At 39.3% G+C, this 20,101-nt stretch overlaps 1 protein-coding gene across 1 annotated transcript in view; it reads left to right on the forward strand.

Moving 5' to 3' along the window:
- Nucleotides 1-20,101, forward strand: part of ipo11 (importin 11) — a 194,003-nt gene that overhangs the window by 17,155 nt on the left and 156,747 nt on the right. The window contains exons 4-5 of the mRNA XM_072432530.1: nucleotides 4,182-4,254; nucleotides 8,359-8,562. Coding sequence (XP_072288631.1) covers nucleotides 4,182-4,254; nucleotides 8,359-8,562 — 277 coding nt within the window. The remainder of the gene's footprint in view (nucleotides 1-4,181; nucleotides 4,255-8,358; nucleotides 8,563-20,101) is intronic.

Here is a 20,101-nt window from a genome sequence, read left to right on the forward strand (position 1 = left end):
TTTTGTCCAAACGATAAGTTAGTCTGAAGTGCGGTTTCCCGGAGAGTTCCCTCTGAAATGCAAACGCAGAAGTGGAGAAGGGACACATTGTTACGTTTAAATTGACCTGCAAAAAGTTCTCCATTTAAATGACAGCTGATTATATAAATAGAGTTGTGAAATTACAATATAACTCTGTGGCTATAACATTTGGGATCTGTTTTAATTTTCATTTGACAGAATAGCTAAGTCAAGTCGATTTATAAACCCAATTATTTTTTGTCTCAGTCACCTGAAAAGTCTGCTCAGAACTTTTTTGCCTTGATCACCAGAATGATAAATGAGATGGTGCTACCCCATCAGACATATTTTCTGTAATATTGATGGCGCAGACTGAGGAAACTGAGCGAGCGAAAAGACGTTTACTGAAGACGTATTGTAATATTGTTAACGATCGCACATAAACCTTGACCTCGATCATTATTTAAAAATGTCTTCGATATGACCTCTATATTTAAAAGTTCTTCAAATGTGGTATGCAACTCTGAGTCAGCTATTGATAAAGGTGAAACTTGCTAAAAAGCTCTTATCTTATTAGAGGTCCATTCTTAAAGGTGGAGTGATCCAACTTTCTCTGTCTTGCTGCTCTGCCTTGATGACAGTGGTGGATATCTGTTTTGCCTGTTGATTATGGATTAATTTGATCATTTTTTTATTGATGGTAAAATACTGTTCTATCTTCTCTTGTAAGAAAAAGCAAATAAAATAATCATACGTTCCACACCCAGTACTCTGCTCTGCTCAGTTGTAGTATTGATTTGATTTTGAGATCTCTACAACCAATCCTTTCTGTGTCAGGAAAAGAAAGTTTGAAACAGACTTTGGAGGAAAACATTTTACAATTTTTATGTCAAATGTCACAAAACTCTCTTATTCATGGAAATTTCAGAAATTACTGAAATTTCCCCATTGTGTGGACAAATAAAGGCTTATTGTATCTTAGAAACTGAAAAAAAAAAAAAAAAAATACCCCATCTTAGATCATGACTGAAATAAAATGTACCTGTCCAGTATACATTTTTTGAAGGATGTTTGGCCTGTAAGCTTTATTAGACAGGACTGATGAGAAGGGAGGACATGCAATAAATTGTCATAACTGGGATTCAAACTTAAGACACTGGTCAGCTGGCACATGGCATATGTGCTGCCACCTTAACCACTCCTCCACCGGGCAGCACTATGCATCTGTTTTTAGACGCTTTATCTGCTTCAATGCACGCCATCACTGGAAAAATTCACCTGCTCCTTTTCCTCCTGTCAACCGCACATACTGACTTATTTTGTTGCTAACTGGTTGTGACTTTTTGTCTGCTATTGTAACAAACTGCTAGCGGATTGGAAGCCACAGTTCAAAGAAACCTAAGAACCGCGGCGCTGAAGTAAATGGCGTCTTGCATAGACGAACTCAAAGCACGTAGTCGTCAGACACGCTAGGAACGTTGTCAATTTGATTGACGAGCCAACAGCCAGTAGGTAACAAGGTAGCCTCATTTTCTATTTGTGAAAGTTTTACTGGCCCTTCACGTTGACACTTAATGTATTTTTTATACTTTTGTTTGTTTACCATAAGTACAAGCCTGTTGCACATCTATTGGGCCAATTTTTTACAGATAGACTATTTAAACTATCCTCATTCCATTTCATTATATTTCATCATTTCATCACAGTAACAATTTAACAGTTCTTTGCAAATTTCAGTCCATACAGTACCATTTTAAATAAACATGAATGTAAACACAAATTAAATGTAGTTTGATGTGACATCCACATCAAACTATGAGCTCAACAACCTATGTTTAGAAATGATTAATGGGCTGATTTTGCGGAAGAAAGCTAATTTAAATCTCAAAATGCAACAAGGCAACATTTGTGGCCTTTCCTGGCCCAATTCTATACGTTAATTAAATGCTTGTATCCACAATTTTCTACCAATGCTCAAGACTTCAAACAAGGCTTGAAACATTCAGGAAACAGGGTCGTGACTCCGTAAATCCAATTACATCCAGCTCTGGCAGAGTTAGGAAAGCACCACTGATGACGCTCTTCTAATTTGAACAGTTTTTGTCCTAACAGTATTTAAATCAAGGCCGTGGCTGGAGAGCCGCGGCGCGGTTAAATTGCCACGCAGTTTCAGGGACCGCGGCATTTCCCTTATAGCCCGTTATAGCCTCATGGCTAACCCTACCCTAACCCTAACCCGGCGCGGTCTAAAACGACGCTAAACCGCGGTCGCCGTGGTTCCATATTTCTTCAAAGCTTTCTCTTTGCACCAGATACCCAAAATATGTGTGCATGGTAAATTGCTAATTCCTTCTCTCTCTCCTCCCCTTTTTTTTGCTCAGGGAGACAGGCATGATTCATTCCTCATTTTTCCCCCTTCACAAACTCACCCACTCATTGCTGCTGTGCAGTGTAGTAGATTTTATTGAAGCAAGAATATGCATGTCACTCTGCTTCAGATTTGTATACTTGCGTCATGTAGCGGAGAAGACAATATGAGAAGGAGAGAGGTGTTATCCCCGGGCTTACTGATCAAATCTGCCAGCTGTTGGCTTGTGTTGCAGCCAGGTTCAATGATACCATAATAACTTGGCAGAGGAAGCTGAATACATCTTTGTTCATAGAATTTGGAAATGGCAAGGTGCTTTTATAATGCCAAGTGGGAATAGGCGACGCTGGACTAAATATGTCTGTTCACAAACTTCTTTTAAAATAAATAAATGTAATTACTTTTGTTTTTGGACTAAATATGACAGTATTTCATATTTTATGATCATATAATACAATCTAGAGCTGCCAGGACAAAATAATAAATAATGAAGAAATGGTGCAAGAAACACAAATAGTCATAAAAAGAAATAAAAAATCACTTCATTAAGAGTAAAAGTAAGCTGTTAGAAAAATACTCTGTTGTACACAAGTAATTTACACATTCTTTAATAAGTAGTACTGGTGAATGTATGTCTAATCCCTCATTTTTCTAGGAGTGTTCAATTGTAGAAAAATATTCAGTTTAGTTTTTCCTAAATAAACAGAGTGCAGATAACTACAACTGAATCTTTTTCTACACTGGTAAATGGTAAATGGTCACATTTATATAGCGCTTTTCTACCGTCAAGGTACTCAAAGCGCTTTACATCAAGGAACCAGTCACCCATTCACACACACATTCACACCCCAGATATACGCAGACACTGGGGGTCAAGTTGGGTTAAGTGTCTTGCCCAAGGACACAACGGCAGTATTCACATGAGGCAGCTGCGATCGCACCGCCAACCTGCGGGCCAGTGGATCTGACCGCTCTGACTGAGCGGGGAGTCGAACCGCCGACCTTTGGATCAGAAGACGAGCACTCTACCACTGAGCTACTAGTAGTAGTAACAACTAGTAGTGTTTGACTACAGTAATGTAATTATCAATAAACTATATAGTCCTGGGAGATGATCTCCTTTGTGAAAGAGCCTTAAATATCACACAAAAAGTGAATGGACTGTAAAAAGTAACATTGAAGTTCAGAAATATTACCTTATAATTATTATAACAAAACAATAAATACATTTCTAAAAAAAGGTATAACAATGATGAGTTCAAGTATCCATCTACCATTAGTTTTCTGCATTGTAACTTCAACCTGCCAAGGGGCTACAGGTGAAAAGTAGCATTTTTGCCATAACCTGGTACATATTCTAAAGCGTTTTGGCCCGAAACCAGGAAGTACTGCTGGTGCGCTGTTAACATGCTTTTTGTTGTTGGCAGTGCCGTGACGCTAAAATGCGGCTCTGGCCTCAGAATGTTGTGAAAAGTCATTGCAGTGAATAATTGGGTACTACTATTGCTGTAAACAGTTAAAAATTGACTAGGTCCATTTTTCAAATTTTTAGGACTGTAAAAATCTGGTAACGCGCCTTTTAAGGAGATTGAGAAGTAGATGGAGAAAGATGCATTCAACAGAGAATCATCACACACACAGAACATTGTCACAGGGATCAGATCCCTTTTAGTGACGCAGCCTTGGCGTCACTACAGTCTTTTGAACATTATATTATTAGCCTGGCTGCACTTGCCAAATTGGCCGTCCGTGTCTGTACTCTCCCTCTGACCTACTTGTTAATGGAGCTTTCTTTGATTGGATTGTTTTGCAGTGCATTGTCAGAGGAGGAGAAGACGTCATTACGTGCCGGGCTGATCACAAACTTCAATGAACCAGTCAATCAGGTTAGTAAAGTAGATGCAGTTATTTGCATCCCATTTTAGGCCCATAGCAGTATACAGTTTTGTTCATTACTTTGACAAATCACATGTAGCAGACTACACCTTTTCTTTAGCGTATACTGTGAGGAAAATATGTATTTGAACACCCTGAGATTTTGAAAGTTCTTCCTCCAGGATATTATGGAGGAGTCTGAAATTTTCATCGAAGGTGCATTTCAACTGTGAGTGACAGAATCTAAAAAGAAGATTAGATAAAAAAAATACTTTTTGGTGTAAAATCCACTTTCCGTGTCTAGTGGAAGAAGAAGGATGAGTACCAATCTCAAGAACACCATCCCTACTGTGAAGCATGGGGGTGGAACCAGAATGCTTTGGGGGGCTTTTCTCTACAGGAGACAGGGTACTGTACTCTTATTAAGGAGATAAAGAATGGGTCCATGTATTGTGAGCCTGAAGCACACAGCCAGGAGAGCCAAGAGGTGGCTCCATAAGAAGTATATCAAGGTTATGGAGTGACTTAGCCAGTCTCCAGACCTAAATCCAACAGAAAATCTTTGGAGGGAGCTGAAACTCTGTGTTGCTCAGCGACAGCCCTGAAACCTGACAGACCTAGAGAAGATCTGTGTGGAGGAGTGGCTGCTGTGTCAAGAACTACAGGTTCTTGACCAGGTTCTTCGTTTGACCTCTGTGTTCAAACCCTTATTCGCAGCAATAACAAATACATTATTTAAAAATCATACAATGTGATTTCCAGATTAAAAAAATTTTATCAGTGGAAATGCATCTAGGATGAAAATTTCAGACCCTTCGTAATTTCAGTGGGAGAAAAATCACAGGGTGTTCAAATACTACCTTTCCTCACTGTATATGGCTCCTGCAACAACTATTCTGTTTGACCATGACTTATTGATTACTGAAATAATTCACAACTGATTAGATTATTATTATTAGGCCCGAGCGCCACAAGCTGGCGAGAGACCTATTAATCTCGTAAGGCCGTGCAAAGCACGGCTGCGTAAGTGCGCACGTAGTGCGCACGAAATCGAGCGCAAAGCGCTCGCCCACTTCCAAACACTCACTAACGCACTCTTTCACTCACGCACGCCCCGTGCATACTAATTAGTAGTAGGAAAATGGAACATTACCGTTGTAAACGGGCGAAGCCCGTGCAAAAGTGCGCACTAAACGAGCACTTTACCTTCGAGGTCGTCATCCCCATATAAAGCACTCATTTGCCCTAAGTAGCTCACGAATACGTTCCCCATCTCTTGCATGTTCCGTGCATATAAGCATGTAATGCAAAAATTTACCATTATTACTGTATAGAGGGCCAAAAACACAAAGTGGGCGGAGCCCACTCAAAATTAACGAAAATACCCGTCAGTGACCAGGGACCCACACCATGAGGTAGGAAAGCGCGAGCGCTTTCCGAAAATGTATAGTTTATGATATTTGAAAAATGGGAAACACTGTTTTCGCATCGGAATATTATTCTTTCTTTCTTCTTTCTTTCTTTCTTTCTTTCTTCTCGGGACCAACCCCCCTATTTTTCACCCAGTGAACATTGACGAAAAGTCCCAAAAATGCATTGAGAGATAGGAAATGACCCAAAAAAAAAATCTGATCGTAGAATCATGAAATTTGGCGCAGAGGTAGATGGTGACAAGAGAAGTAAAAAATATTATCACGGCAACGCCGTCCACCCAACCAAATGTCGGCCATATTGGTTCAAAAATGGCTAAGCAGGACTCGGGAGTTTTTCCAAACGTCGTACTTTTACGAACTCCTCCCAGGGCGTTGGCTCTAAAAAGCTGAAATTTGGTGAAAATGCTACTGAGGAGTGGGACATCAAAATTATTTCAAATTACATTGATACCGGTCACGGTCTCAATTTCAGAAATCTCCCAAATTTAACATTTCTGCCGTTTGCGCCGATAAAGTCCGAATTGCTTCAAATTAGAATCAGTTGTTAAACTCTTTGCGCTAAACGTACTTGAAGTGAAATAAATTAGGCACCACAGCGCCCCCTACAGATTTTATATGGAGGTAAAATGTTTAGTTTTGCGAAATTTTATGAAATTTGACACACAACTCAATTTTGGCATCCCCATGTCATAATTGTTATGGTTTTGCCGTAGCGATGACCAAAACCTCCCATGTTATTCCAATGGGGAAATCGCCAGAACATGTTTACACTTTAGACTTTCACAAACTCCTCCCAGGGCGTCAGCCCTATTAACCTGAAATTTGGTGAGACTCATCTTCAGGGGTGGACCGTCAAAAGTTATTCACCTTTTTATTCAAAGAGTCACGGTGTCTGTGCGGCAAAGCCGCACATTTTGCCAAGAATTCAAAATAAATTTGCTTTTTGATGGTAAAACAAAGGGGAGAAGATGTGACAGCGTCACAGATTCAGCAGTAGGCGTAATAAAAGGACAATTGGGGCGCGTTAGCGCCCCCTCCTCTTGCGGTGTGGCGGCGGTGTGGCGGCGGTGTGGCGAGGGCCGATCATTGCGGCTATAATTATTATTATTATTATTATTATTATTATTTTTTATTATTATTTTTATTCAAATGTACAATGACATAAACGATAACATTGCAAGAGGTTTAATACAATTGCAGTTACAAAATATACGTATCAAATAAATAAATAAATATTCTTCAGTTTACAGTTCAAATTCAATACAAAAGGTCTGGTTTGGTCTAAATTCTTATTAAATTATCAATACTTGCAATTTGTACTATACAAACCCATGCAATGTGCTGGAACTTATTTTTTAACACAAAGACTGCACTGTACTTGAATCAACGAAATTATCACTTCTGTTGGAAGAATTATAATTTGCAGCCCTATTTTATTACTGACTGAATATTATTTTCACCTGGGAGAAAAGAATCAACAACTGTAAGCATTGCTCGGCATACAAAATGAATTAGACATTATCAGTTCTTGCGTACCAATTTCTAATGTTTTTAAGTTAACTGCAAAGCATTTTTCCACAGTTCCCATGAGAAGAAGTCAGTGAGTGAAAAATTCAGGAATAAATTGGCACGTAATACAGTTTGTCAGAGGGGAGGTTGAATGTTATGGCGATCCATCCTGATTTATACAGTTTGTATTTCCCCGAGGAAGGGCTCTGATAAATTCCATATGGCAAGTTCCAAACACATTTAAATAACACCAGACACAGCCCTGCGGCTTCAAGCAAGTGAGGAGGAGTCTGCACGTGGAGAACAGTCATATCGCTCAAGTCCAGCGGAATCACTAATCATTGTAACCAACGGCGTGCTCAAAAAGTCCATCACGAGCTATTTTATCCGTCAATATGTATCTACAGCAGGTGTGCGACAGATGGTTACAGGCGGTGCATCTCTGCTTTTTAAATGCAACGGTCACACTTTGACTCCACACTCCTGGTTTTTCACTGAAGCGGGGCTGAGCCAATATTCAGTTCTGTGGCATGTGAAGTTTAACTCGTGTTGAGAATCGTTGCCAAACAATAAACTGCTGAATTTTCCATCACTGAACATAATCCGCGAATGAGGGACACGTCTCGATTAGCATAACATCTGGTACAGTCGTCAGATTTTAGAACGATGGCATTCATGTTTAAAGAAGACCTTACCTTTCGTCTGGTTTTCTGAAATTTCTCTCAGTTTTGTTCAATGTCACCAAGACTGACATTTCAGTGGAAAGACAAGTGACCATTTCTTACCATTACCATTTTTTATTCAACACATTTTATCTAATTGATTTTAATTGAGTTCTGATCATCATGAGTTTACAATTATTCACAATTATTGACTGCAGGAACAATTGACAGGGAAATTCTTAATTCTCTTCCATTCCCTTTGTAAAAAACGTCAATATGAAATCAAACTTTCTGATAATTTGACATAATAAATAGATTTAAAAAATAAATAAAAAAGTGCATGCTTAGTGTTTTTAGGCGATTACTTAATTTAGCTTATTAAATTGTCTCAAGTATTTTTTTATGATTATATAGGGTCATCCATAATTGTGATTATGGTTTAACTTTATAATCTGTAAAACCGTGTAAGTAAAGTTGTATTAATTGCACTGCTCTCGATCTGTTTTGACAGATAGCCACACAGATCGCGGTGCTGATTGCTAAGGTGGCGCGCCTGGACTGCCCGCGGCACTGGCCCGAGCTCGTTCCTGTCCTGGTGGAGTCGGTGAAAGGTCAGGACAGCCTCCAGCAGCACCGCGCTCTCCTCACCTTCTATCACGTCACCAAGACCCTGGCTTCCAAGTGCCTGGCCCCAGACAGGAGGCTGTTCCAGGAGGTATTTCCTATATGTAATAAACTATTCATACGGACCACTAATGAAGCCACGAGCGACACTTTTCAGGTTTGATTTGACAAAGAGCAATTGTTCTCTACGTCTTTGGAATTTGAGTTCAATTTTCAACAACTGACAATAATGAAAGTCACCCGAGTCCTCTAATTCTTCAGTGGACGACGTCAGACGTGCACTCTGTGGTCACGCTCGTATCACATTCATCCAAGTTACATGCTTTGTTTAAAGAATCAAATTACAGCAGTAATTTCTGTTGGATTACTTGTAATTATGTGATTTAATCCATTTACAATGAAAAAGACTACACTGGAATTGAAGAAATATTTACTCTTGGGAGTCCTCTTCGTTGCAAGGGGGTCTGGGGGAGTCCACCCTTGCCTGTCACTCACTGAATCACATTATATACATTTTTATGCGTTTAGTTCATTTTCAATTCCGTTTGGATTTTTATTTTGTGCGCAGTGCAGATTTTATGTGCACAGAGACCTTTGGAGCTGTGTGCATCTTAGAGGGAACAGTGCCTGAGTCTATATTCTGAATACATGTTCCTCAATCTGGGGTGTGTCATTATCTATAACTGAAAGGTGCATACAGTATGGGATTTCTCAATTTCCATAGATTATGTGTTAAATAAACCAGGCAGACCCCAGTTTCACTGTGCACCTTCAGTTATAGTGTAAATAATAAAATACATTTTCCCATTAGTCCAATAGCAAATCAATCACGTATCATTGTTTTCCTATCCTATCTCTCTCTCCCTCTTTGAAAAACTGAACAAACCTCTTAAACCTAAAATATATAATATTTAATCTTTGAAATTATGCTGTAGTGTTATCATAGGTTTGTTTTTATGTCTGCCACTACGAGTATACTTTTATTGGTATTAATCATTTTTAAACCTTTTTTGAATTAAACTTTTCTGTTTTGTTTTATATTTAAATGCCACATTTGACCTGCAGGGGATGCTGATTATCCATGCTTTGAGAGAGTCAGGGGTTTGTGTGTCAGTGCTTGTAGCGAGTGTGCTTACATGTCCGCTTCATGCATGGCTCACCTGTGGCTGACGTGTTTGAAAATAGACTCATCAGGTCACAGGTTCTGCGTGTAGATGTAGAAGCCTGTTTATGGGAGTTAACGTTTCTTTACACAACAAAATAAACAAACACAGCTTCAGGGAAAGCAGAGTGCATGTCAAATGGCTGTAGATACTAAACAGTGGGATGTTATGCAGAGGTTTGTGTTCAAATTATTGGCCTCGGGCGATGCCAGCTCCGGCGTTGAGCCTCATTAACAGACTTGAAATATGCACTGATGACATTAAATGAGCCATGCAGAGTTTACTGCAGATTTGCACATGACTAAACCAGACCCCTGAACCAGACCCCTGAACCAGACCCCTGAACCAGACCCCTGAACCAGACCCCTGAACCAGACCCCTGAACCAGACCCCTGAACCAGACCCCTGAACCAGACCCCTGAACGAGGACTAACTGACTTGAAATTATGCAATGAAGATGTAGACGTAGATTGAGCTTAACTGGATATTTGGATTGTTTGTGAAATTTAACCCGTGAAGCACTTTGGTCAACATTGCTGAACAAATAAATTTGATTAATTGATTGACTAAACCAGGACTAAACCAGGACTAAACCAGGACTAAATCAGGACTAAATCAGGACTAAACCAGGACTAAACCAGGACTAAACCAGGACTAAACCAACTAACTTTTGACAATAAATGAGTCATACAGAGCTGTTAGCTGAATATTTGCAAGGACTAAACTCACACTATAAAGTGGGACCGGAAAAATACACAAATACTGACTAGTACACACATTAATGGGGCTCCTTTATGTTCTGTGCAGGGTACACACTGTTTGAGGTATCAGAATAGATTCTCAATTGATTTTATAGACCAACAGAAATGGAACTTGTAAATACCAAGCCCGTACACAAAGAGAGGCCCCAGGTAATTTCTGTAGTTTGAGCTTTGGAGTTTGTGTATTAAATCCTAGAGTTCTCATCATTGCTTTTGGCAGCTTTATTGCTTTGTTGAATTTACGTTTACATTTTTTGATCCCTGCAAATTGCCGGATGGGTATTTTTTCCTTAAAAGTCAACAATTGCGATGGCATTGTGCTTGTTCGAATTCAAAACTTTAGAACTGTTAACTTCTGAACTCTCTTGAGTGGAGTGTCTACTTCACTGTAGTGCGTGTTAAAATGCTCTGTGAAGCATTGTTGGGACTGTATTAATTTTTTGGGGAAATGATTCACAAGTGCCATCACTGCTGCTACTGCATCACAGTTTACACCTCAGTGACGGTGCTTTATAAGTAGAGCTGGGTTTCGATTCAAATTTCAAGAATCGATTCGATTACGATTTTTACGTTTCAAAATCGTTTTTTTCCGATTTCTCAGATCCCATCCCATTCGCTCCGATTTCGATCTGATTTCGATCTGATTTCCGATTCGATCCGATTTCGATTCGATCCGGGGGTTAATGTTATTAAAAATTAAAAATGTATTTGAACCGTTTCCTTCACTTCATGACAGTGTAGAGAAGCAACATATTAAAACTAGTATTATATCAATATTAAACAGCAAATCTTACAAGTATTTGTAGTTACTGATGGAAGACTGATGAAAAGGTTAAGGGTCAATCTACCTTCAAGAAAGATAATCCAGGAGTCCTGAATTATCTTTCTTGAAGGTAGATTGAAGTTCACTGAGGGAAATGTAGAACATAATTTTAATTAAAAATAAATAAATAAATAAAAAAAAAAAAAAAAAAAAATATATATATATATATATATATATATATATATATATATATATATATATATATATATATATATATATATATATATATATATATATATATATAAATAAATAAATCGATCTTTGGACATACGAATCGATAATCGGTCATTAATATGCGAATCGATTAAAAATCGGAAAATCAATTTTTTCAACCCAGCTCTATAAGTGAAGATTACAGATCGTCACTGCTCCAGTTTTACATCATGCATATCATCCGGAATCAACGTTTTATAATCCTTAGTATTCTAAATTGTAAGTGCTGGATGAAAAATGAATAAATAAATAAACATTGAAAGTGACAACATTGATTTGGATGCAAAACTAATCACAATGTTGTCTGTAATCACAACGCGGCATAAGGAATCCACTTTATTGGTAAAGAATCCATCTGCGTCGCGGTGGTTATAAACCTCTGGACCACAGCCAGAAGGATTTTTCTGTGGAGTTTACATGTTCTTCCTGTGTCTGTAAGATTCCTCTGAGCACTCCAGTTTACCTTTCTTTTTTTCTATTGATGCAAATAACACTAATTGGGGTGCATCATGGCTTCTTGTTATTATTGAATTCATACTCTTGTTAAGACTATTATCGGTACCTTTTAATGCTTCATGATTAATTACGCTGCACAATGCACACACTCACAGCAGAGAGGAGCGTAGATTCTACACATTGCATTGCATTTGTAGCAGTTTACTAACCCCTCTGGATGAAGCGGGTAAAGACCAATCATCTGGCTTTGTGTATTTCAATCATCCTAAAACGCCTTATTGGATCACCATCTTTTAAATAAATGTTAAACTAATTATGTTTTGCTACAGTACTGGGTATTGTGAATCGAAAAATGTACAAAAAGCTGACTAACTGTTACTTGATGTATTATTAAATGACAAAACGAAACCAGGGCAGAACTCTGTGGCAGCTGGCAGAATAGGCCATTACTGCCCCCTCAACAACAGTAGAAGCACTAATAGAACTTCAAACTGAGTATTTGACTGAACACCAGATTTCATCCACAGTTGCACATCAGAATCTTTCATCTTCTTTCTTACGATAATGTTGGCCAATAATGTTGGGTTGAACAATATTTACAAAAATACATGTGTTATTTCCCCCCTCTCTACGTTGATGTTATGATGTTACTCTTCTGTATCATAGTGCTAGTTTTCATGTCTAAAATTGCTCTAGGCTGTCGTCATGCGCTGTATTCCACCTGAGTCCTCTCAGTTGATAAAAGCTAGCCTCTTTTATCTCACCCGGCTCCAGACTGTGCAAATATGTGTTTTGTTCTTGGTGACATTTTGGGTTTGTTTTGTTTATTTCTCTTTTCTTTAGCATGATTAAACTGCAAACACACAAGCTGTAAGAATCATTCTATAGTCATTCACGGCAATTCCCTCCTGAATACTTCACACTTTTCAGTATGCTCTCATCAATATTTGACATCTGTTTTCCCTTTCCTTGCCTCTGTAGTCTGTGTGCTCCCGTTGAGAACAGTGGACAGTGTACTTCTGCTGATGTGCAGTCCAAGACCACAGTGACTTCCAGCTATTCTTTTATAAAGAACAGAACAACTTGCTGCCTTAAATGTTGCTGTGCATTTTAAAACCAACATCAGTGACTTGAAGTGCAGGTTGTGTGAATTTGCAAGCTAAGCCATAAAAAGTCACTGCGTAAATACTATAAAACTAATATTATCTTCCATCGGTGTAATTTCTTCTATGTTGCTTATTATTTACTCTCCAATCATTCCTGCCAATTCTCTGAGATGCAAAAATACCAATGGCATATTTGCAGATACCAACCGGAACTAGAATTAAAAACTCAAAATAGTTTTTATTTTCTTTGTTCTGCGTCAACAGCGCCCATGCCATATAATGTCATTTGATAGAAATGTTATGACTTTAAATGTGTTCTTCAAACTTTTGTAAACATCATACATGTTTGAAGGCAACATTAATTTCTTTTTAAGGGTTGCATGCATGACCACAGATTTTTTTTAATTGTAGTTGACTTGTTGGGGGCACTTGATGTCGTCATCATCACCAATAAAATTCACCCTAACCCCTCACCTTTTGCCATTTTTTTTTAGAACCTCTTACTTAAAAACATTGGCCATCTAATAAAGTGATCCATCAGTTTTCTTCCACCGCGACCTTGCAACATATAGATTTAACGTAAAATGGTGTATTTGGTGAAGCTCTGTGGCTGAGCGGATTGCACTCATGCCAGGCTCCATGAGTTTATTCTGACAATTTGCTGAATGTCCTTTCCTCTCTCCTCTCCTCTCCATGCTACACTGTCTTGCCGAATGAAACCTATAGGCCTTAAAATCCTTATATTTTTAAAATTATCATTATAATTTCATACAAACGTCATTATTGCGTGTGTGATTGAGGGGCAAAGGTTGTTGCTCTGACAGCGGCTCGGACCATTGCAACAGCACTAAGAGGAGAGACTGTGTCAGGCTCACACACTGAGCTGCACCGACCATACGGAGATGTATTTTTAAACAGTGGACTGTATAGAGCTGTATTAAACAGTGAGAGAAGCCCACGTGAAGCCCTGGCCACATCTATCTCGCACTCCCATGTCACTCAGAGCACAGCTGCGGTGGCCATACACTTTAGTGTGGTAGATGGAGCACTGAAAGGCAAGGAGATGTTCGCTATAGCAGGCTAGGACGGGAGGATATTTGGTCAAACCCCTGGACGCTTTATAGGCTGTTTTATAGCATGTTCTATAGCAGCTTTATTTATTTAATTATTTAATATGGACATAACATTTACATTGGACAAACCTGGTCTGGTCCAGGAATTGAACCCATGATCTCCTTCTTGGGAGGCAAGAGTGCTAACCGCGTTTTCACCGTGCACCCCACACAGTCCTGTCTTGTTTCATGGAGTTGTAAGTGATACTGATTATTGGCAAGGCAGGCTAGTTTATTTGTAGAGTTTAATTAAAGTTTTGTGATTTCTGCCTTGTGTACAAATTGTACACAAGGCAGAATCACAAAACTTGAATTTCTATTAATTCAATTTAAGTCAGAAAAATTGTTGAATTGAATTATATTTTCTCTGTGCTTGGTGAAAACCAAATCTATTGGACCACACTGGCAGACACTGGTAGACACTCTTTCCCATATTTATTTGACGTTGCATGACTGGCGTCTCCGGGATGACCACATCGCTTTTAGATTATTTTTTTTTTTTAGATTATTTCCTGTGTTTGAGCCTAGACGTTTGCGCGTTATCTGCCTCTGCACAGGTCGGTGCTGAGCGTGTCTTTTACGATGACTCTCTCGTTGACGCCTTCATTGATTATTGGCCTTTTCCCTTCAACAACAGCCTATTTGTTTACTCTGACTAGTTGACTACTTCTTTATGTAGTTGTCCTAGCCTCATTAGTTAACTCATCTGTGCAACCCCTAATTAAAAAAACAAAGTAATTACATCCTGAAACTTTTAATCAGCATATTCTTTCCTTACATTTGTATGTTTTTGTTTGCACATTACAGTGGACCCTCGTTTATCGCGGGGGTTACATTCCAAAACGAACCCGCGGTAGGCGAAATCCGCGAAGTAGAAACCTTTTATTTTTTTACAGTTATTATACAATGAAATGCTCCATAAAACATTGAAGCTCACGCGCGCCACTCTCACCGGCCTCTCACACGCGCCACTCTCACCGGCCTCGCAAACTTCAATTTGGCAAGCGGTTTTACGTACGTGTACATATTAATCCATAACGTTATTGACACACAGGTAGAGAAGACGCGGAGAGACTGTTTAGCCAATCAGAATGCAGAACACAATGCATGATGAAAATCCGCGAAGCAGCGAGACCGTGAAAAGTGAACCGCGTTATAACGAGAGATCACTGTATAATCAATCACTGTAACATAACATGTAACATAAGCATAATTGCTCATTTACATCTAACTTTTTTTTTGCTGAAATTGCAGTAATTGTAAAACAAACCCCTGAAGGGCTTATGCAAGAATGATTTCAACCTGGTTAAAACTTGGGCATTATGAGTAACATAATTTAATATTATTATTGAGCCCAATTAAAGGTGGTATGGACGATTTTTTTCAGCAAATTTTTTATCATATTTCCTCGTGGCGTGGATAAATCATTTGTCCTGCCACGTATCAATCATAAAACGCACCTACCGCTCACCTGCAGCCGCGTCAGGCTCGTCCCCACGTTTCCGTGTGCCTAAGCGCATGGATCTATCATAATATAGTTCCCTCAGTGTACGGGGCAAAATGAAGACGGAGAAAGACTGTTCGAGCTGACGCAGAAGTGGACAGAAATCTACGGGAGACGAGCGATGCGCTCCGTTGCGCTAATAAACAAACGCACGTGTGTGTTGTATCAGTCCACACGGGGGAGTGCGCATGCGCACTTCCGCCTGCGTTCTCAAATCGCCGAAAAATCGTTCATACCGCCTTTTAAGTGGTCAAAGATACTAACAAAGATGAGAAAAGAAAAATCTGGATATTACTACTTAATACTACAAGAAAATAATTAAAGTGACCTAGAACCTAAATACCTAAAACCATTTGGTTATATCAGACTTTACTATTCCTCAAAAAGGCGAAAACCTAAGAGGCGAGAGACCATAATTGGTCTCAAGCAGAATAACCTTTGACGAGAGTTTTGATAAATATGGCAGATTTGTAATATGTATAGTTAAAGGAACTATTAATGGAAGTGCGATTACATTGATAAATGTATATGCCACCTCACTTTCTATACTAAAGTTATATATCTGGTTGCAAACCACTCTGCAAGAACCCTCGTCTGCGGCGCCGACTGAAACATCAGATGTCTCAAAATCCAACCCACATAAGATCTATACTAGAATAGACTACTTTTTATTTTAAAACATGACAGCTAGACATGTACAGTAGATCTAAGTGATCATGCTCCCATTTACAGCACTGTAAATCTGGAACAGAAACAAACAAAAAACCATACACTTTGGCGATTGTGACACAAATGCTCGTCTACTCAATGACCCTCAATTTATAAAAGCAATGTCAAATGACTTTGAGACTTATGTAGAAAAAACGACTATGGTTTTGAGGCCGTTTTGAGCCGCAGAGTAATTGCTGTTGCCTCGGCCAAAAATAAACTAATGCAGAAAAAACTGAACAATTTACAGAACAAACTAAAGCTGTTCTGCGAAACATGCCGAAAACAAGGATCCTCTAATTCTACTGGAACTTAAAAAGATAAGAGGTGAGATTAATGACCTGGCCTCACAAGAAATAAAATAATAAAATGCTCTTCACCAAACAAAGGTATTATGAAAGTGGTTCAAAATTCTCAAAATGATTAGCTTGGAAAACAACGGGTAGAGGGATAAAAATAAAATAAAAAATAGATAGGCAGAATAATGAAATTTTTGCCAAAGAAGACCAAGGACAAATTTAATTCAAAATTGTCAGATTTATTAGCAAATGACAAACACACTATAGAACGATCTTTACACCTAATGAACCAGATACAAAAACAACATTAAAGCCGCAAGCGGCATCCAACGGCCCTCGCGGGCCGCCGGCCTTCCGACTCTGCTCTCTGCATTTTACAGAGATGGCGCTAACGCGCCCTCATTGTCTAAGAACTAAGACAGCGACACATTGGACATGTACAATGCTGTGCTTAACCAGTGCAAATGAACACAAATATCGGTCGAATGTGCGGCTCCAGCGCACAGAGACCGTGACACTTGGAATAAAAATATGGATAACTTTTGATGCCCCGCTTGTGTAGATGATTTTCCCCAAATATGAGCTTGATCGAGCTATTGCCCACAGAGGAGTTTGTTAAAGTGTGAAGCGTAAATGTGAACATTTCAAGGATTTGGCGTTTTTCCCATTTGTGACATATATTTGCGGCTCTACCGCACAGAGACCCTAGTACTTAAAATCAAAATATGGATAACTTTTGATGCCCCGCTTGTGTAGATGATTCTCCCCAAATATGAACTTGATCGGGCTTTCGCCCTAGGAGGAGTTCGTTAAAGTGTGAAGTGTAAAAATGTGGTCATTTTAGAGATTTTGCGGTTTCCCCATAGGGATAACATGGGATGTTTCTGTCATTGCTATGGCTAAGCTGTACAAAATATGACTTTGGCTCCCATACTTTTATTTTGGGGATGGCAAATGTGCAAAATGTCATGTCATTTGGAAAAACTATTGTTTATAGGCCACTCTGAAGGCCAAATAGTCAGAATTCTGGGAAACGTTTGCGGCTCCGTTGCACAGAAACCGTAAAAGTTATCCTTAAAATTTGGATAAATTTAGATGACCCACTTGTCTAGAGGACGTACACCGATTTAGAAGTCGGTGGGCAAAACGCACTAGGAGGAGTTCGTTAAAGTGTGAAACATAAAAATGTTGTAATTTGAGAGATTTTGCTGTTTTCCCATTTGTGACATACATTTGCGGGTCAGCCACACAGAGACCGTAGCACTTAGAACAAAAATATGGATAACTTTTGATGCCCCGCTTGTGTAGATGATTTTCCCCAAATATGAGTTTGATCAGACAATCGCCCTAGGAGGAGTTCGTTAAAGTGTGAAGCGTACAAATGTGGTGATTTGAGTAATTTTGCGATTTTCCCATAAGGATATCATGGGATGTTTCTGTCATCGTTACGGTTACGCCGTACAAAATATGACTTTGGCTCTCATACTTTTATGATCAGGATGGCAAATTAGAATTTTGTGCAAAATATAATGTCATTTGGAAAAACTCTATTGTTTATAGGCCACTCTGAAGGCCAAATAGTCAGAAATCAGGGAAAAGTTTGCGGCTCTGTCGCACAGAGACCGTAAAAGTTATCCTTAAAATTTGGATAACTTTAGATGCCCCACTTGTCTAGGGGACGTACACCGATTTTGAGGTCGGTTGGCAAAACGCCCTAGGAAGAGTTCGTAAAAGTGTGAAACAGAAAAATGTGGATATTCGAGAGATTTAGCAATTTTCCCATAGGGATAACATGGGAGGTTTCCGCCATGGCTACGCTGTAAAAATTAAGGCATAAGTTTGATTGGCCTTTTGCTCGGGACCCCAAAAATAGAATTTTGGGCAAAATTTAGAACATTTGTGTAAAACCAGTTTTTGTCCATCAATGTTCACTCAAAGGCAACTCTGTGTAGGGGGCGCTATCGCGCCCATTTCAATTTTGTCATCCTAAACTGGTCCAAACTTGAAAGTTTAAACAACTGATTCAAATTTGGTCCTAATCGGACTCGTTTTGATCAAATGGGAGCAATTTTTAGAATTGCAATATCTCAAAATAAGTTGTCCAACTTTGCGGCTGCGCCGCACACAGACCGTAAAAGGTATCCCAAAAATTTGGATAACTTTAGATGCCCCAATTGTCTAGAGGACGTACACCAATTTTGAAGTCGGTGGGCAAAACACCCTAGGAGGAGTTCGTCAAAGTTTGACGTGAACAAAATGGCTAACTCAGCGTGTTTTCATTTTCAAAGGAAGATGGCAGGCATAGGGTAAGTCTGGGGGCGTGGCCACAATAATATTTTTTTGTCCTCACGAGAGGAATGCGTGTTCCGAATTTCGTAGCTCTACGACAAAGTTGACCTCGGGGCGTCTCCCATAGGCGCAATGTATTTTGACTTTTGTCGGTGGCGCTGTCGCGCCATTTTTTAACGAAAAAAAAAATGGCCCAGAAAAAATCTAATTTTTCGCCGATTCTGAATTTTGGGCAAAGTTTGGTGAGTTTTTGAGCATGTTCAGGGGGTCAAATTAGAGCTCAAAGCGCTGAAGAAGAACAAGAAAAATTAAAATTAAAGCCGCAAGCGGCAATGATCGGCCCTTGCCACGCCGCCGCCGCCGCCATGCCGCAAGAGGAGGGGGCGCTAACACGCCCCAATTGTCCTTTTATCACGCCTACTGCTGAATCTGTGATGCTGTCACATCTTCTCCCCTTTGTTTTACCATCAAAAAGCAATTTTATTTTGAATTCTTTGCCAAATGTGCGGCTTTGCCGCGCAGAGACCGTGACACTTTGAATAAAAATGTGGATAACTTTGGATGGTCCACCCCTTAAGATGAGTCTCACCAAATTTCAGGTTAATAGGGCTAACGCCCTGGGAGGAGTTTGTGAAAGTATAAAGTGTAAACATGTTCTGGCGATTTCCCCATTGGAATAACATGGGAGGTTTTGGTCATCGCTACGGCAAAACATAATCATAACAATTATGACATGGGTCTTTGACTTTTTTGATGGGGATGCCAAAATTGAGTTCATATAATTTCGCAAAACTAGACATTTAACCTCCATATAAAATCTGTGGGGGGCCGCTGTGGCGCCAAATTAATTTATTTCACTTCGTGTAGGTTTAGTGCAAAGAGTTTAACAACTGATTCTAATTTGACGCAATTCGGACTTATCTGGGCTAAACGGCAGAAATGTTAAATTTGGGAGATTTCTGAAATTCTAGCTAAAGTTTGCGGCTTCGCCGCACAGAGACCGTGACAGGTATCAATGTAATTTGAATAACTTTTGATGTCCCACTCCTCAGTACCATTTTCACAAAATTTCAGCTTTTAGAGCCAACGCCCTGGGAGGAGTTCGTTAAAGTACGACATTTGAAAACTCCGGAGTCATGCTTAGCCATTTTTGAACCAATATGGCCGACATTTAGTGGGCGGACGGCGTTGCCGTA

This window comes from Eucyclogobius newberryi, unplaced genomic scaffold, assembly GCF_026437365.1.
Source record: "Eucyclogobius newberryi isolate DKJ021-1_F unplaced genomic scaffold, fEucNew1.0.hap1 SCAF_6, whole genome shotgun sequence".
In the NCBI taxonomy this organism is placed as follows: domain Eukaryota; kingdom Metazoa; phylum Chordata; class Actinopteri; order Gobiiformes; family Gobiidae; genus Eucyclogobius; species Eucyclogobius newberryi.